The sequence below is a fragment of the Callithrix jacchus genome, chromosome 8 (genome assembly GCF_049354715.1).
Source record: "Callithrix jacchus isolate 240 chromosome 8, calJac240_pri, whole genome shotgun sequence".
Classification (NCBI taxonomy): Eukaryota; Metazoa; Chordata; class Mammalia; order Primates; family Cebidae; genus Callithrix; species Callithrix jacchus.
The window spans coordinates 127,416,240-127,434,261 of NC_133509.1; the positions used below are offsets into that span (position 1 = coordinate 127,416,240).

Sequence of the window (18,022 nt, forward strand, 5' to 3'; positions counted from 1 at the left end):
TATAGCTTTGTATACACGCACGCGCGCGCGCACACACACGCACACCCCTAGGTGTGTCAGAGTCAGGACTGAGGATATGAGGACCTTTGTCTAGGATGGGCCCCAGCCACTGGCTGCCAACCTCTGCAGGCACAACTCCTGTGGATGTTAGCCTCGCAGAAGAGTCAGCTACTTCTGTTTCTGCCCTAATGGGCATGATTGGAAATTTTCCCCAAGCAACTGGAAAATAATCCTAAAATAACTAAAGTGGAAAAGCAGATTAGCTCTGAATTGTCCAGGCTAACAATGAATGGTAAAAACAAAACCACTTATGGTGCACTTAGCTTTGGATTTTTATGTATTTATTTGGAGGGGAAGAGGGGAGTGTGGTAGCTGCATAATTCTCTCCCTAAGCATATTCTGTCCCAGCTGTTAGTGAAATAAGTTGGTCTTTCCAAAAGTCACCCTGGCTGAAGGTAGACAGGAAGAGGGTCTGAAGACTGGCGAGACCATTTCCTGGATTACATCAGTTTACCATGAAACTCACCCTCTTGCAAGCCTCTGGGGGACTGGGAAAGATCCCCAGGGCACTGGTGCTAGAGAAGTATCTTCTGGAAGTAAGGAGTCCTGGGATTGTTCTGCCTACCTCCCTCACTCTAGACTGGAAACAGCCAGCTCAGAAAGGGGAAGTGGCTTGCTCAGGGACACAGAGCAAACCAGTGTCAGAACTAGGAAGGACACAAGTGTCTCACCCACAGCCCAGTGCTCTTACCACTGCCCACTGTTGTTTTGGCAGGGGGGTTCCATGGGGGAATACTAACTCTTCAAAGAAAATTGGACTCTCACAATGGCATGAGCCCAGCAGTTTGTACAACTGATGGAAGAGGATATTTCTGCTGAGAGTCCCTAATGCATTACAGTGAGGGATGAAGAATGGAGGAAGAACACACGCACGTGCACACACACACACACACACACACACACAGCTGACTCAGCAAGGCACAGACCAGGCTTGTTCCCAGGGAGGAGGGAGGAAGAGTAAGGACACTGACTGAGCCTGGGAAGCTTTGTTGGTGGCTAATCAGGGAAGGCTTTCAGGAGCAGTGGCAGATGGAGGGCCCTACCATGGGCATCAATGTGAACTGCTCCATTGTAGGAACCCCGAATAGCCCCCGCCATGAGTGTCCTGGAAGTGGACAAACGTAGCCCCGGCACTGGCACTTGCTTCCCCGTGATCCTTCACTGCTCTCCACCTGGCTCATCCTCTCATTGAGGCTGAGCCCTGAAGTCTGGAGCTGCTCGTCAGGATGCCTTTCTTTGTCTCAAGGTGCCCCACATCCTGCCCTGTTGCCCTTCTGATTCATGGAGACATCTATGAACACTGACATCAGGAATGCTAGGGGCTTTGAGACATTCATCCTCAGGGCCAGGAGGCAGGTAGATGGGGTCTGGGGAAGGAAATGTTATCAGAAAGAGGTCCCAAGCCAGACCCTAAGAAAAGGTTCTTGGACCTCAGGCAAGAATCAGGGGCAAGTCCACAGAGTAAAGTGAAAGCAAGTATATTAGGAAAAGTAAGGGGATAAAGAACAGCTACTCCATAGGCAGAGCAGCGGCATGGGCTGCTCCAATGAATATACTTACAGTTGTTTCTTGATCATATACTAAACAAGAGGTGGCTTATTCATGAGTTTTCTGGGAAAAAGGTAGGCAATTTCTGGAACTAAGGGTCCGCCACTTTTGAGACTATATAGGGTAACTTCTGGATGTGCCATGGCATTTGTAAACTGTCATGGCGCTGGTGGGAGTGTCTTTTAGCATGCTAACACATCCTCACATAATGAGCAGTAAGGATGACCAGAGATCACTTGCATTGCCATGGGTGGGTTTGGGCCGGCTTCTTTACCACATCCTGTTTTATCAGCGGAGTCTCTGTGACCTGTATCTTGTGCTGACCTGTCTCATCCTGTGACTGAGAATGCCTAACCTCCTGGGAATGCAGGCCAGCAGGTCTCAGCTGCCCCAGCCCCTATTCAAGATGTAGTTGCTCTGGGGCTGTAAGGAAGTTGCTCTGGGGCTGTAAGGAAGTTACTCTGGAGCTGTAAGGAAGTTGCTCTGAAGCTGTAAGGAAGTTGCTCTGGAGCTGTAAGGAAATCAGGACACGCCGCCTCTGACGGAAGTACCACATCTGACGGAAGTACCACATCTGACGGAAGTACCACATCTGAAGGAAGTACCACATACTGACTGCATACTGTATAGCAGGCACTCTTTGATACCACCTGTGCAGCCTTTTCTTTTTTTTTTTTTGAGACGGAATTTCGCTCTTGTGACCCAGGCTGGAGTGCAATGGCGCGATCTCGGCTCACCACAACCTCCGCCTCCTGGGTTCAAGCAATTCTCCTGCCTCAGCCTCCTGAGTAGCTGGGATTACAGGCACGCGCCACCATGCCCAGCTAATTTTCTGTATTTTTAGTAGAGACGGGGTTTCATCATGTTGACCAGGATGGTCTCGATCTCTTGACCTCATGATCCACCCGCCTCGGCCTCCCAAAGTGCTGGCTGTGCAGCCTTTTCAACGATCCTTTGAGGCACAGGGTTGGTGGTGAATGCTTTCAACTTCAATTAACAGCAAGCCTGGCTATGGTAGCCTTAGCCATAAGGATGCTATTGTTTATCTAGCGAGAAGTCTCGAGGTTGGGCTCCAGGCTAGTTTAGCAGCTCTTTGATGCCTTCGGTTCCCACACTACTCCGCCTGGCTCCTCTCTACCCTTCTGTTCCTCCATCTTCAAGGCGTTGGCTTTTGGTCCTCAGTTTCTCACCTTATGGTTGCACAATGGCAGCTGCAGCTCCAGACACCTCACTCATTCAAAAGGCAGGAGGTCACAGGCAAATGGCTTTCTCCTCCGAGGCTCTGCATTATTGTTAGGGAACACATGTCGTTCTAATGCTTTGTTGGCCACCCCGATGTGACGAAAGCCAGGAAAGGGGGTGAATGGCCAAGGAGAGCAGGACGGTCATGATCAGCTCTGACCAAATAGAATACCTCTCCTGAGTCAGGACATATTGCCACCAGGGCCAGAATCAGGGTCTGTTAGCAAGGACAGGGAGAGAGGACTGGTTCTTGGGGAGCTGACTCAGTAACTCTCACAGGCAGAAACTATGATGATCCCATTTCACCGAAAAAGAAGCTGCCCAAGAGAGCTCACATAGCTTCAAGTGGCCAACTAAGGACTGAAGTTCAGTTGGAAAGCTCAGCTCCAGAGCATATGGGCGGAAGGGTCCAAGAAAGGGTGCAAGGCCCAACACTCTAGACCTGCCACTTGAATACCTATCCCCTTTCCTGTCTCCTTACCAACCTGCTCCTCACACCATTTCTCATCTGCACAGAGGGTGTGGTATTCTGAGCCTCAGGGAAGGAGCTGTTGCAGGTATCTAAAATCCCTAGCCTGGTGCCTGGCATGGAGTACATGCTTCTTTAACACCAGCAGGTTGGTTGGGCTAGAGGTTATGTATTGTAGTGGTCACAACATGGCCTGAAGTCACATGGTTTGCATTCTTTTTCTGGCTCTGACATTAACAAGTGATGTGACCTCAGGAGGTCCTTTTACTTCTCTGGGTCTTAGTTTCTTTGGCTGTAGAGTGAGGGGCTGGACCACATCACTGGCTTTGAAACTTTCCCACTGAGCTATGTGTATTCATCAGCAGTGCCTCATGGAAGAGAGTAGGGGGATACCCAAAGGTGGAGGCCTCATGTCCATATACCCCATGGCTATATCATTACCTACTCTACGTAACAAACCAACCCAACATCAGTGGTTTACCACAGTCACTATTTTATTTGCTCACAAATCTGTGGGCCAGCAATTTGGGCTGGATTCAGCTGAGTGGTTCTTCTGCTGGTCTTTTCTGGGGTCAGTCATGTGGCTGCAATCATCTGGCAGCTTGACTAGAGGTGGATGGTCTATGATAGCCTCACTTGTGCCTTGTGGTAGGTGCTGGCTGTTGGCTGGGCCACACAACTCCAGCAGGCTAGCTCAGGCTTCTTTACGTGACAGCACAGTCCAAAGGGTGACATGGAAGCTGCATGCCTCTTGAAGCCCAAGCTCAGAACTTCACAGTGTCTCTTCTGCTGCATTTTTTTTTTTTGTCAGTGCCACTCCCAAGGTCACCCTGTTTTCACCAGGAGGTGAAAATAGACTCCATCTCTCAATAGGGGTAGCAGCAAAGACTTTGTGGCTCTTTTTAATCTACTATGGAGATGAAGGCTCTTTGAGTCCTTTTTCCTGTCTCTTTGGTCCAGCTGCAAGCATAATAATAATCCTATTGGTAGTTGTCATTTATTTGTCTAATGACATTATGCACTTAACATCATAGCCTGTGATTTGGATCAGTAAATGAGAGCAATCTCTAATAATAATATAAATGATAATCAGGATTATAAGTTATTAAGTACATTCTCTGTGCAAGGCATTTTATACACATGATCATTGATTCTCACAGTGATCCTGAATGATAGATATTATTGTCCTCATGTTCAGATGAGGAAATTGAGACCCCAAGAAGTAAAAGTAACTTGCCTACAGCTGGTGAGGGACAGAGGTAGTATTTGTGTTTCACTGTGTCTCTAAACAGCTGGCTGCAGGGGGCAGAAAGGGGGAAGTAAGGTGGGCTTTGAGACTTTTCATATGAAACCCCCAAAAGTGTTGGAGAAAGAGCTCTGGGTGGTCCCTCAGCTCTACACCCTGCTGTGTACTCACCTGCAACAGCCATCGTGGACAACATCCCCTTGGAGTTTGACCTAAGGACACCTGATCAGGGAGTGGGCAGGTGGGTAACGTGGATATAAACAGCTCATGAAGATGGTCTGCTGCGTGATACTGACTTGGGCTAAACTCTGCCAGGTTTAAGCTGAGATAATTCATAATCTAAAGTGTTCTTCAGGTGTCACTGTGGCACAGTGATGCTGTAATTGAGGTGCTATCTGTGAATACCTTCTAGAAGGGTCTCTGTGACTAGCTCAGCAGCTAAACTTCCCCAGAAGGGAACAGAACAGACCCTCTTATTCCAGTTGGCCAAGGTAGACCACTGACCCTGGCTCTGCCCATAGCAGGTACCTATCAGTGTCATCCTCATCCATGGTCACCTGGGCAGGAAGCAACAGTGGACTCCTGGAGCCAGGCCAAACTCAGAGTCCCTCCCTGTGCTACTGTCTGTTGTGAACTCAGAGCCTCCAGCCTGCTTTTCAGTCAGAAGACAAGAGCCACATGAGAGCCCTGTGGCCATGCTGAAAGGGTGAGTGATGGGTTCAGAGCTGCAGAGTCCAACCTCGGGGGCTTTCCATTCCTGTTGACACCCATCCCCAGCGAGTGGATAACACAGCACAACAGCGAGAGGGGAGAGATACTGCACCATGTGGTAGGGATGCCTGGGCCTAGTCCTGCTCTGGCAGTTGCCATCTGTGTGTCTCTGGGGAGGACTGAGTGATACGACATGGAAGGCGCCTGGCCCAATGTGCACACACTAGCCACCATTTTAACTTCTGGCTCCCTACTGTGGACTTGAACCGCTCTCTCTTTAGTTTATCGTCTTGTATTTGCCTCCTTTTGCCCTGGATCTGTAAGTTTCATCTCTTCTGGGGTCAGGTAATCCCTTCTGATTCTTTTTCACAATAAACACACATGGTGGACAGACCCCCAGGTCTAGGTGAAGCTGGAAACTGGGAGACAGAAGGGCAAAACCAGCTGCGGGTGGGGTGAGTGGAGCGTGGTCCTCAGTGAGCGTCCCGTTGGGTGCTTTCCTCTGCAACTTCTCCATACGGCTTCCAACCAGAGAGGCAGGGCCTTGGTTTCATTCTTTCTTTCTGCTGGGTGGTGGCAGGTGTTGCCACTCCCATTTACGGACTAGAACCCGGAGGCTCAGGGAAACCATACAATCACCCAGAGTCCCAGGGCTGATACCTGGCCACTCAGGGCTGTCTGGGAGCCCAGGAAGAAATATAGTTTGTGGGCCTGCCCCCAGCTGGAGGAGCTCCCTCTGAGGCTCCTGCTTTTTTTTCTTTCTCTCTTGGAATGTGAGGATGGAGAACAGGGTCCATGTCTGAACAAAGTGATAAAACCTAGAAATAGCTATGGGCTGGGTGAAAGAGCCGATTCGGTGCAGAGCACCATCGAAGGTCAGCCTAGTTGAAGCCAGCAACCAGAATCCGTCATGCCAGTCACCCTAGGGACAGATCAGTGGGGACTGGGGAGGAGGGGTCAAAAGAGTAAGGGGAGAAAGTAACCATGAGTAGAGTAAAAAATACGTGTTGTACTGTGACCCTGGGCTGTGGAGATCTGCACCCTCCAACCATAGGCAAGGGTCTTCTATTTTATTTTCTTCTCTTTCATTCTGGAGAAAGAAATGTTGGGTGGCATTCACACTAATGGATCATGACCTGCAGTTTGAAAAACACTGGCCTTCCTTCCTGTGCCATTCCTGACACCTAAAGATGGGGCAGCCCTGCCATGTACCTGTGCTTCTAACCAGTGACCTGGGTGTGTGTCCCCAACAGGTGCACCACAAAGAGAGCACTTTCCCAGTGTGGACAGAAATCTGCAGTTTGGTTGCAAGTTAAGAGGCTCCAGCTTCAGCTCCTGCCCTGGCTTGGAGTCAGGGGTCAGAATTTGCCTTCCCAGGAGTACCACTGACTTCTGCTCTGCCTTTCTTTCCATGTTATGCTCAGCAGGGAGGCCCTGTGGGCACCCCAGAGTTCCCTTGCTGCAGATACACACACACACAGACACACACACACAAAACACACACACACACTGTCAACCTTAAATAATGACATTCAGGCCGGGCGCCGTGGCTCATGCCTGTAATCCCAACACTATGGGAGTAGCCAAGGTGGGCGAGTCACTTGAGATCAGGAGTTGGAGACCAGCCTGGCCAACATGGTGAATGGCCAACATGGTGAAGCCCCATCTCCACAAAAATACAACAATTAGCCAGGTGTGGTAGTGCATGCCTGTAATCCCAGCTGCTCAGAATGCTGAGGCAGGAGAATCACTTGAACCCTGGAGGCAGAGGGTGCAGTGAACTGAGAGCATGCTATTGCACTTCAGCCTCAGTGACAAAGTGAGACTCTGTCTCAAAAAAAAAAAAGAAAAGAAAAATGACATTTAGAAAATGTGATTAGGTATGGTGTTTATGCTAGCACAAAGCTTGAGGGTGGCCACCCAGGAGACACCGACTGTAAATGAACAAGGCCAGCATTCAAGGTGAAGTTACAGTTTTACTTAACCAGGCAGAGACAGAGAAGTTTTAGCAGGATGACATTCTCCACATGAGACTACTGCCTGCCCCAGTGATTTGATGGGTTACAGATTGCTACATCCTGGGAAGATTACTTATTACTCCATTTAGCCTAACGCCTCCTTACGTATTTTAAATTCTGCCTAACTGTTCCTCTAGTTGTAGTGAACTGTAACCTAGCTGGAGGTGTAAACAGACTGTAAACCACCCTTGCAGCAGTCACTGAGTCTTGGCTAGTCAGAGGTGGCAACTGGTCAAACGGTGTTCGAATAAGGCAGATGTAGCTGGAACCAATCCAGCTGATTGTGTATCTCGCTTCCATTTTTGTGTCCATTGCTTTCCTTTTTCTGTCCATAAATCTTCCACTACATGGCTATGCCGGAGTCTCTCTGAACCTAATCTGGTTCAGGACTTGCCTGATTTGTGAATTATTCTTTGCCCAATTAAATTTTGTTCAATTTAATTGTTCTAAGGTTTTTCTTTTAATGCTCTGTAAGAAGGGGAGTGTTCTGAGGGAGTCTTATCTCTGCTGCTGTTTGGTCTTAAATATTTACAGGAAACCAACTGCAGAAGTTCCAGTTGCCTGCAGCGTGACTTGGGCAGCGAAGCCACATTCCTCCCAAGGCTCTGAATAATGTGAAGTTCCAACAGCTTTAAGTCCCAATTATTTTAAGTGGCAATGATTTAATTTCACAACACTCACCTACACACACACACACACACACACACACACTCACAGTGTTCTGATACCAGCTGGGTGTCCAACAATTTGGACACTACCCAGAGTTAGTGCAGACCCCGTGGGCTGCTCCTCCTTCGGATGCCAGCCACGAGTGGGCTTCCCAGGCTACCTGCACTCCTGTCCAATTTGGCTTCAAATTCAGGAGTTCCCATGATCCTCAGTCAAGTTTGATAATCCGATAGGACAACACAAAGACTCACAAAGTGTTGTACTTCCAATTACAGTTTTGTACAAAGGATACAACACAGGAACCACCAAATGGAAAAGGCACATAGGATGAGGTCTGAGGCGGTGCAGCTGCAGAGTCTTCATCACTTCTCCTCCTATTAGCAGGGGGGCCCATACGGGTCTGCAGCGTCCTCAATTCTTGACTCCTCAGAAGAAAGAATTCAACCAAGGGGGCGTAAGGCAGAGTAAGAGACTGAGGCAAGTTTTTGAGCAGGAGTGAAAGTTTATTAAACCTTTGGAGCAGGAACAAAAGGAAGGAAAGTACACTTGGAAGAGGGCCAGGCGGGCGGCTTGAGATCAAGTGCACGGTTTGACTTTTGCCTTAGGGTTTTCAGTGTTGGCATGCTTCCAGAGTCTTGCATCCCTTCTGTCCTGCGTCTTGGAGTGGGCTTCTTCCCTTGGGGTGGGTTGTCCGTGTGCGCAGTGGTCTGCCAGCGCCTGGGAGGGGCCACATGCGCAGTGTATTTACTGGAGTTGTGCGCATGCTCAATGGAGGCATTCTTCCCTTACCAGTCCAGTGTTTCTAGAATAAGGTCCTATACCAGTTACACTCTGCCCTTTTGCCTCTTAGGGCTCATGCTTGAGCCCACTGGCGCAGCTTGTGAGATGTTATCGAGAAGATGCTGATCATGGGTTTTCAGGTTTTTTCTATTGGGAGACCGTTTCCCTGGCGTGCTAGCCGCAACTAATTATTATTTTAGAGAGATAGTTAATAACCACCTGCCCATCATCTGATGGTTGCCTGACATTCCTGGTAGGGGAAGGGGGACTCTCCTGCACTGCTCCTGTCCGACTACCTACTGTAACATTTCCCCCTCAAGAGTCCAAGCCCCCAGTTCCTTGGGGAAAATGGATGGTCGGTCTTCTGTAACTGCTTCTTGCAGTTAGAGAGAGGGACAGTGGGGATGGTTCTGTGGGTCTTGGCCTCTGCTAGCCGTCAGGACAGGTGGCTCCGTGGGTTGGTGAAAGCAGTATCCAAGCAAGTCCAAGGGAGATGGGCAGGATTTTGCCTCTGTCATGTCCTACTTGATGGGAAGTCTATGGGTCTCCTGCGGAAGGATGACCTTGTGTGTGTGTGTGTGTGTGTGTGTGTGTGTGTGTGAGAGAGAGAGAGAGAGAGAGAGAGAGAGAGAGAGAGAGACAGAGACAGACAGAGACAGAGACAGACAGAGAGACTTGCTCTGTCACCCAGGCTGGAGTGCAGTGGTGCAATCTTGGCTCACTGCAACCTCTGCCTCCCAGATTCAAGCTATTCTCCTGCCTCAGCCTCCTGAGTAGTTGGGATTACAGGTGTGTACCACTATACCTGACTAATTTTTATATTTTTAGTAGAAACAGGGTTTCACTGTGTTGGCCAGGCTGGTCTTGAACTCCTGACCTCAGGTGACCCACCCACCTCGGCCTCCCAAAGTGCTGGGATTATAGGCATGAGCCACTGTGCCCTGCCGGAAGAGTGACCCTTGAATATTGAAGAGACAGCATCTCTCACTGAAGATCACCTGGAGACAAATCAGGTTACTAGATTTAGAAGAATGTCAAAACAAAATTAGGGGGTGAGGCAGCTCCAGAACATCCCAAGACTGGTGACACATCCAGGTAGCTAACACTCGTAGAAGCTGGGTACATCTTCCTCCCAGCACATCTGTGTTCACCAGCCAGAACGTCCGAGGTTTCATTTCAGAGGCGTGTTTGATAAATCTTTGGCCATGTGATTGAACTCAGTCTCCAGTACCTGTCCCCCTTCTGGAGGTCACAGGTGGGGCCGAAGTTTCCAACCCTCTAAGCAGGTATTTAGTCTTTCTGTGGCCAGCCCCTCCCTTGAATCTAAGGTTCCACCGGGAGTTCCTGTTTAATAGCAGAAACTCAGGTAAGGTCAAAAGGGGTTTATTATGAACAATGAAAGACACTCTAATCTTTCAGGAAATTCCAAGAGTTTTTGAAGTTCTGTGCCAGGACTGGGTAAAAAGACTGGCTATGTGTTTCTGTCTTACTATACCACACTCACTCACACACACACACTAAGAGTCCCTCACACACTGCTCTTTCCCATGGGCCTGCTGTGCAAGGAGACAGCTCGACCTTGAACCTCCAGAGGCAAAGCAACAGAATTTATTTGAAAGACACCATGTCTTGGGGTCAGTTCAACTTCCGGTGAATGCACTGGTTCAGTGATGCTGCAGCTCCAGGTAGGGTGAGGATTTGGCAGGAGCTGAGGCTTGTCTCTGAGCCTCTGAGCAGAGAGCCAGGGCTGGCAGAGGCATCTAGAGGTAAGCTGGTGTCCAGCAGGACCACCTTCCATGCAGGCAACACCCCCACCCCTGCCTTCCTCGCCTTTCCACCCCCAGTGAAGCAGTGTCATTTGTCTGGGGTAATACCTGAGTTCGTTGCCTCACACCAAGGAAATAAAGGACATGGAGACACAAGGAATGAGGTTAAGAGTGGAGATTTAATAGGCAAAAGAAAGAGGAAAGCTCTCTCCTACAGAGAGAGGGGGTCCTGAACTGGTCTTCCAGTCCATGGTGAAGTGCAGGAGGTTTTATAGACGAGCTTGAGGAGGTGGTATCTGATTTACATATGGCACCAGAGATTGGCTGGATATGTGTGTCATTTGCATACACTAAAAGCAGCTGGCTGCCCACCCTAATCTTTTATTATGCAGATGGTTCTCTACCTGTCTGGGGCCATGTTGTCTGTTTTTCTACTGTAAGCATGGTGACAAAGAAGATGGAAGTTGGAGCCTCCATGTTGAACATACCTGGCTTCCAGGTAGCCCTTTTCTACTGGCACAGCTGCCAGCATTCACCCCTGCAAGCTTCCAGCTTGCTTGTCTATGTTGGTAGCTTGATTTTTCAGGCTGCTGTTTACTAGAAAAGTAATGATTTGGGGGCTGCTTTTTGTTAAAAGGGAAGCTCTGCAGAGGACTCTCTTACCCTCACTATCTGCCTAAATAATTTCTTTTTAGCTGCTGTATCACCAGGAGTACCCCTTCCATCTCCCCCTGTTGCTCCTAGATCTAATGCTGTCTCCACCCTGCTCTGCTGGAGCAGAGGGCCTGCTAAAAATTCATTTCCAACCCCAGTTCAGTGACTAATGATTCATCGTGCTGCTGCTCTGGAAGGACCGCACACTCTTACGGAGACCAGTATCTTAAGCTGCAGGGCCACCCTCTCTCAGCCAAATGGAGGCAAAATTGAGTGCTCAGGATCTAGGCCAGCAGGTCCCTGCCTTATTTAACCCAGCCGCCATTCAAGATGGGGTCACTCCGGTTCAAACACCTTTGACACAGATGTCCCAGGGTCCCTGCTCTCCAGGCTTTCTTCAGCAGCCTTGGCCAGACACCTAGTTTTCCAAACTCTAGCCCAGCAGCTTGGGGTTGGAGTAGGAGAGGCTTAAGCTCCTGGGGTGGTCCTGAGCTTTAGGTCTCAGCTCCAGCACTTACAGCCCTGTGATCATGAGCATTACTTGCCTCTCTGCCTCAGGTTCCTCATCTATGAAATGGGGATAACTATAGTGTCTCCTCCATAGGTTTAATAGGAGAATTAAGGATATCATAGAATCTAATGCACTGGTATTTGGGTTTGGGGTAGACTAGGGAGGCTGTTAGTAATAGCAACATGGTTATAATATTAACAATTCAGGCCGGGCGCGGTGGCTCAAGCCTGTAATCCCAGCACTTTGGGAGGCCGAAGCGGGTGGATCACAAGGTCAAGAGATCGAGACCATCCTGGTCAACATGGTGAAACCCCGTTTCTACTAAAAATACAAAAAATTAGCTGGGCATGGTGGCGCGTGCCTGTAGTCCCAGCTACTCAGGAGGCTGAGGCAGGAGAATTGCCTGAACCCAGGAGGCGGAGGTTGCGGTGAGCCAAGATCGCGCCATTGCACTCCAGCCTGGGTACAAGAGCGAAACTCCATCTCAAAAAAAAAAAATAAATAAATAAATAATAATAATAATATTAACAATTATATCTAACAATAGAACAGCAAAGATTATGATAACACCGCAATATGGTAATATTAGTAATCAGTACAATGGCAGCAGAATTTGGGGCATCATCTGTGCTTGGGTCCTTGTCCTCATGTTACCAGAAAGGGCCCCCGATCCAGACCCCAAGAGAAGTTTCTTGCATCTGACACAAGAAAGAATTTGGGGCAAGCCCACAGAATAAAGTGAAAGCAAGTTTATTAGAGAAGTAAAGAAACGAAAGAATGGCTGCTCTATCCTGGTATACTGTCTCATACTCACACTCGACTGAGAATGCTTATGGTTATTTCTTGATTATTTGCTAAACAAGGGGTGGACTGCTCATGAGTGTTCCAGGAAAGGGGCCAGCAGTTCCCGGAACTAAGGGTTCCTCCCTTTTTAGATGTAGGGCAACTTCCTGACGTTGCCATGGTATCTATAAACTGTCATGGCGCTGGTGGGAGTGTCTTTTAGTATGCTGATGCATTGTAATTAGCACATAATGAGCAATGAGGACAACCAGCGGTCACTTTGGTCGCCATCTTGGTTTTGGTGGGTTTTGACCGGCTTCTTTGCCACATCCTGCCTTATCAGCAGGGTCTTTGTGACCTGTATCTTGTGCCGACCTCCTGTCTCATTCTGTGACTTAGAATGCCTGACCTCCTGGGAATGCAGGCCAGCAGGTCTCAGCCTCATTTTACCCAGCCCCTATTCGAGATGAGGTCACTCTGGCTCAAACACCTGTGACACAGATGTCCCAGTGTCCCTGCTCCCCAGCCTTTCTTCAGCAGCCTTGGCCAGCCACCTAGTTTTCCAAACTCTAGCCCAGAAGTTTGGGGCTTGAGTGGAAGAGGCTTAAGCTCCAGAGGTGGGGTCAAGACAGGAGCCGGGAGGTGAAGACACTGACCAAGTCCTGCTCCTATCGAGACATGCCCCCTCCCCCTTCCTGGGGAAGCTGTGCCACAGGAGGCTGGGGCAGGAGGGATGAGCTTCCTGGGACCTGCCGAGACTCAAAGGACATTTTAAAACAGCAGAGTTTGTGAAAACAGCAGAATCTCACTCCCCATGCTTGCCCTCAGGACACTCACTGGAGCAGAACCATTGCTCAAAGTACAAGAAGTAGAAGCGAGTGTCCATGAACATGCTGGCTCTGCGTGAGACCTCCGCCAGTGTTTGGTTTCTAGAGCACAGCTGCGTCCCCAGGGCCTGGAGGCGTGGTTTTATCAGAAGAGAGTAAACCCACAGCAGAAGCAAGTCTTCCTACGCAGGATTTGGGGTCTGCTGCAGAGGCCTCGTAGCATGGAGGTCCCAACTATTGACACCAGTGTCCAGAGGCCGAATATGGTTCTTCCCTTACAGCCATGAGACCTTGGCCAGCATCACCTTCCAGAGCATGTCCTGTGGGCCAAGCCCTTACGGGTATTAACTCAGTCAGTCATCTCGCCAGCTTGAGGAGGGGGTGTCCTGTTACAATCAAGAGTACTTCACTACCTTCATCTGTAAATGGGGATAACAATAAAACTCAGGTCATGGGATGATGGAGAGGATGGAGCAAGTTACGATATGTGGAGTGTCATAACAGCTCCTGTCACAGAGAGAGCTCTGTATTAAGTATGAGCTATTTTTATTTTTTCAGAGGGAAAAAAGGTGTGAATTGACTAATATCTGTGATTGTTTCCAACAGCCTCCCCCAGAGCCTATGCTGGGGTGAGAGTTGAAATTCAACCTGACTCCCATGCATTAGAGGTTTCCCGAGTGTGGACTCAGGACCACCCACATCAGAGCCAGCCAATTGCAGCCCCCCTTACAGAACCAGCGTCTTGAGGCGGTGGGATAGGAATTTTAAGACCTCACCCCTGTTATGGACTCTGTATCTCCAATATCCTTACAGAAACATTGATGCAATTGAACCCCTCAGTGGGTAGATGAGAATCTGAGGGTGCAGGAACCTCAATGTGGACATGGTCCAGGTGATACAAGGCTTTTGGGGCAGAACCCCCAGTGCCCCTGGGGTGTTCTTGACCTCCCTAGCCTGGCTCCTCATTCCAGGAACCTTCCAGATGTCTTCCATCTCATTGCTGTCCTCCTCACCTTCACCCAAACCTTTGATTCACGGAGCTCTGTCGCCTTCTTTGGTTTCAGATGTTTCTGGTCCGCCGGGACAGCAGCTCGAAACACCTGATACTGTGTGTCCACTTTCCTCCCCTGAACGAGAGCTCGGCCGAGGTGCTCGAATACACCATTAAGGAAGAAAAGTCGAGTAAGTACCCGTCTTCTCGGTTTTTACCTTGACCACACGGCAGCAGCAGCAGCAGCAGAGAGGCTGCACCTTCTAACCACAGGCTCTCCTCCATGCGTTGATGGTGTTTAAAATTAGAAGGAGGAAAAGCTTTCAGTCGCTGAAGTTACTTGACCGGACTTGTTTTGAAGTCGGTTCGTCACTCCAATGTCAGCGTGAATTTCCGCTCGCTCTCGTCGCAGCTGGTTGGCTTTGTGTTCTCATGGCCGTGGTGAGGTTTCCTCTTGATAGCTCAGCACAGGGACGCTGGAGAAAGAGAAGAAAAGGAGATGACATGTCTGAACCCTTGGGTCCTAGTGTCAGCTCAGCACACACTCAATCCAGGATCCCAGACAAGTCACTGAATCTTTCTGAGCCTCAGTTTTGTGTCAAATGAACATAACAGTCACAGAGCTTTTGTGAGGGTCAAATGGACAAACACTTAGAAAGACACAAATCTAGGCCAGATTTGATGGCTCCTGCCTATAATCCCAACAGTTCAGAAGATGGAGGCAGGAGGATCCCTTGAGCCCAGGAATTGGAAACTGGCCTGGGCAATGTAGAAAGACCCCATCTCTACAAAAAGTAAAATAAATTAGCCAGGCATGGCAGCATGCGCCTGTGGTCCCAGCTACTTGGGAGGCTGAGGTAGGAGGATGGCTTCAGCCAGGGAGGGCAAGGCTGCAGTGAGCTATGATTGTGCCACTGCCCTCCATCCTGGGTGACAGAGGGAGATCTGTCTCAAAAAAAAAAAAAAAGACAAAAATCCTGTGTTTGCACAGTGCTGCTGGAAGTAGGCATGGGCCTCCGTGGGAAAATGTCTAGGGCGGGTTTATTCTGATAATGCAGTGTCACTGGGTTTGGGGCCTGTGGACTGCTGGGCTCCCATCTATGCCAGCTGCCTCCTCCTCGCATGGTGTAACCAGTCAGTGGGTGCTTCTACCCCTCTGCCCAGAGAGGCCTAATTTATCAAGACAGGAATTGTGACAGAGAAAGAATTTGATGCACACAGAGCCAGCGAAACAGGAGACAGAGTTTCATTATTCCTCACATCAGCCGCTCAGAAAATTTGGAGGCTAGAGCTTTTTTTTTAAGACAATTTGGCAGGTAGCGGGGAGAGGGAAAGGGAATGCTGATTGTTTGGGTCAGGGATGGAATCCAGGGAAGTTGAATCTCTCTTCTTGCACTGAGTCAGTTCCTGGGTGGGGGCCACAAGCCCAGATGAGCCAGTTTACTGGTCTGGGTAGCTGGCACCAGGTGATCCATAAGAAAGAATACAGACCTCAAACACCAATCTCAGGTTTTATAATAGTAGCATTATCTACAGGAACAATTAGGGACATTAGTGATCCTGTGGCCTCTGGCTACGTGACTCCTGAGCCATAATTTCTAATCTTTTTTTTTTTTGAGACAGAGTTTCACTCTTGTTGCCCAGGCTGGAGTGCAATGGTGCAATCTCAGCTCACTGCAACCTCTGCCTCCCAGGTTCAAGTGAGTCTCCTGCCTCAGCCTCCCAAGTAGCTGGGACTACAGGCATGCACCACCATGCCCAGCTAAGTATTTTTATTTAGTAGAGATGGTGTTTCACCATGTTGGTCAGGCTGGTCTCAAACTCCTGACCTCAAGTGGTCCACCTTCCTCGGCCTCCCAAAGTGCTGGGATTACAGATGTGAGCCACCATACCTGGTCCATAATTTCTAATCTCGTGGCTAATTTGTTAGTTTTATAAAGGTGGTCTGGTCCCCAGGCAAGGAGGAGGTTTGTTTTGGGGAGAGGCCGTTACCATCTTTGTTTCAAAGTTAAATAGTAAACTGAATTCCTCCAAAGTTAGTTCGGCCTATGCCCAGGACTGAACAAGGGCAGTTTGGAGGTTAAAAGCAAGATGGAATTGGTTGGGTCAGATCTCTTTCATTCTCATAATTTCTTCTTCATAATTTTTGCAAAGGTGGTTTCAATGGCTATGTGTATACATGCCAGGCATCCAGATCCAAAAAGCCTATTAGAAGAATCTATAGAATATTCCAAGCACTGGCTTACATTTCTTGTAAATGGATCCAGGGTGTTGAGGGAAGCTTTTTACCCCAGCTGGCAGCAGAGTGACAACAGTTAAGAAGACTCATTAAATATTCTCAAGTGTTTGTTTCTCAAGAAACATGTGTACCTGACACTGGGAAGATGCAAAGATGAAGAAGACAGAGTTCCTTGCCTCGGGGGCCTCCAGATCTGGTTGGAAGGAGGGGACATGCTGGCGTGGGAGACAGACGTCACTTGCTGTGCAGTGTAACAAAAGGTGATACTGCAAAGGGACCTCCGGCCGGGGGCACAGAGGATGCAGGTCACTGTGGGGAGGGTTCAGGAGGGTGTCTAAGAGGAGGAAGCACCCAGGCTGAGTCCTGAAGGTGAGTATAATAGTTCAGTTGAAGGTTAATCTTCTAGCCCTTAAAGTAGACTAGGAAGGGAATCCAGAAGCAGGTTGCTTTTCCTGCTGTAAGGAGGCCTTTCTGCAGAGCCCCAGAGCCCCACAGAATGGATAAAACACAACCCACGCATTCATGTGTGTTCAGCAGAGACTTATGGAGTGCCCCCTCCATGCCAGGCACTATGTACTGCCTCTCAGAGCTCACTTCAGGTGGAGGGAGGGGATGATAAGTAACCATCCAGGGTGACTGGCAGATGGAGAGGCATGCTATGGGGAACATGTGAGCGTAGATAATTAGCTAGCTGCCGCAAGAACCAGCATAATGGCTTAAACCCAGAAGCTGGTTTCCCACTCACAGGCAAGAATCCTGGCTAGTGGGGAAGGATCAGGGACCCCGATGGAAGAAGAGGCTCTGCCACCTTCAGCGTGCAGCCTCCAGTTTCCTAGGACTGACTCCAAGCCAGTAGACTGGAAGGGGGAAAGAGCATAGAGAAGAAGGCTTGTGGTTGGGTCTTCCTGCCAAGGCCTGGGAGTGGGTGTGTCACCTGTGCCCACATTCCATTGGCTAGAACTTGGCCACATGATCACAGCTAACTGCAAGGGAAACTGGGTCCAGCCATGTGCTCGGGAAAAGGAACAGCACCTGAAATTTGAACTGCTAGAAGCCAGATCCATGGGTCGTAAGGATAGGGAGTATGGGGTTGGGGCAAAGATTGTTCATTTATACAGCAAACTTGAATGACCCCTCTGTCCTGTGAAGTCCAGCAGGGAAGAAAGTGTGGGGTTCTCAAAGAAGGAGGAGAGTGGCCGTTTTCCCAGAACAAGTATTCGGCACCATCTGATGACAGCAGAAGAGGTAGGGCTGTTTGGGGCATCCACTGCTCTCCAAGAACCCAGGTCCCTTCTCATTTGGCCAGGGCCAGGCCTTCTTAGCAGGTGCCTCTGGGGCCACACAGCCCCTGGGTGTGCTAATGGTCTCCAGAGAGATAGGACTATCGCCTATCTATTAGCAGATAATAGAGGCCAGGAGGGTACAGACTTGTCGCTTAGTAAGACCAACCAGACTTTCAGGGACTCAGCTGCCACCTGCCAGTTACCTATAACTTTTAGAAACCCAAG

At 49.3% G+C, this 18,022-nt stretch overlaps 1 protein-coding gene across 4 annotated transcripts in view; it reads left to right on the forward strand.

Moving 5' to 3' along the window:
- Window positions 1-18,022, forward strand: part of RIN3 (Ras and Rab interactor 3) — a 174,292-nt gene that overhangs the window by 50,346 nt on the left and 105,924 nt on the right. For 2 of the 4 annotated variants that reach the window (XM_035261311.3, XM_035261312.3), the window contains exon 3: window positions 14,349-14,466. The exons of 1 other annotated variant lie outside the window; for it this stretch is intronic. In XM_035261311.3, the coding sequence (XP_035117202.2) occupies window positions 14,349-14,466 (118 nt within the window). Of the gene's footprint in view, window positions 1-5,142; window positions 5,272-14,348; window positions 14,467-18,022 lie in introns of those variants that run through there. One more of the 4 variants, XM_054240301.2, reaches the window with a different exon arrangement.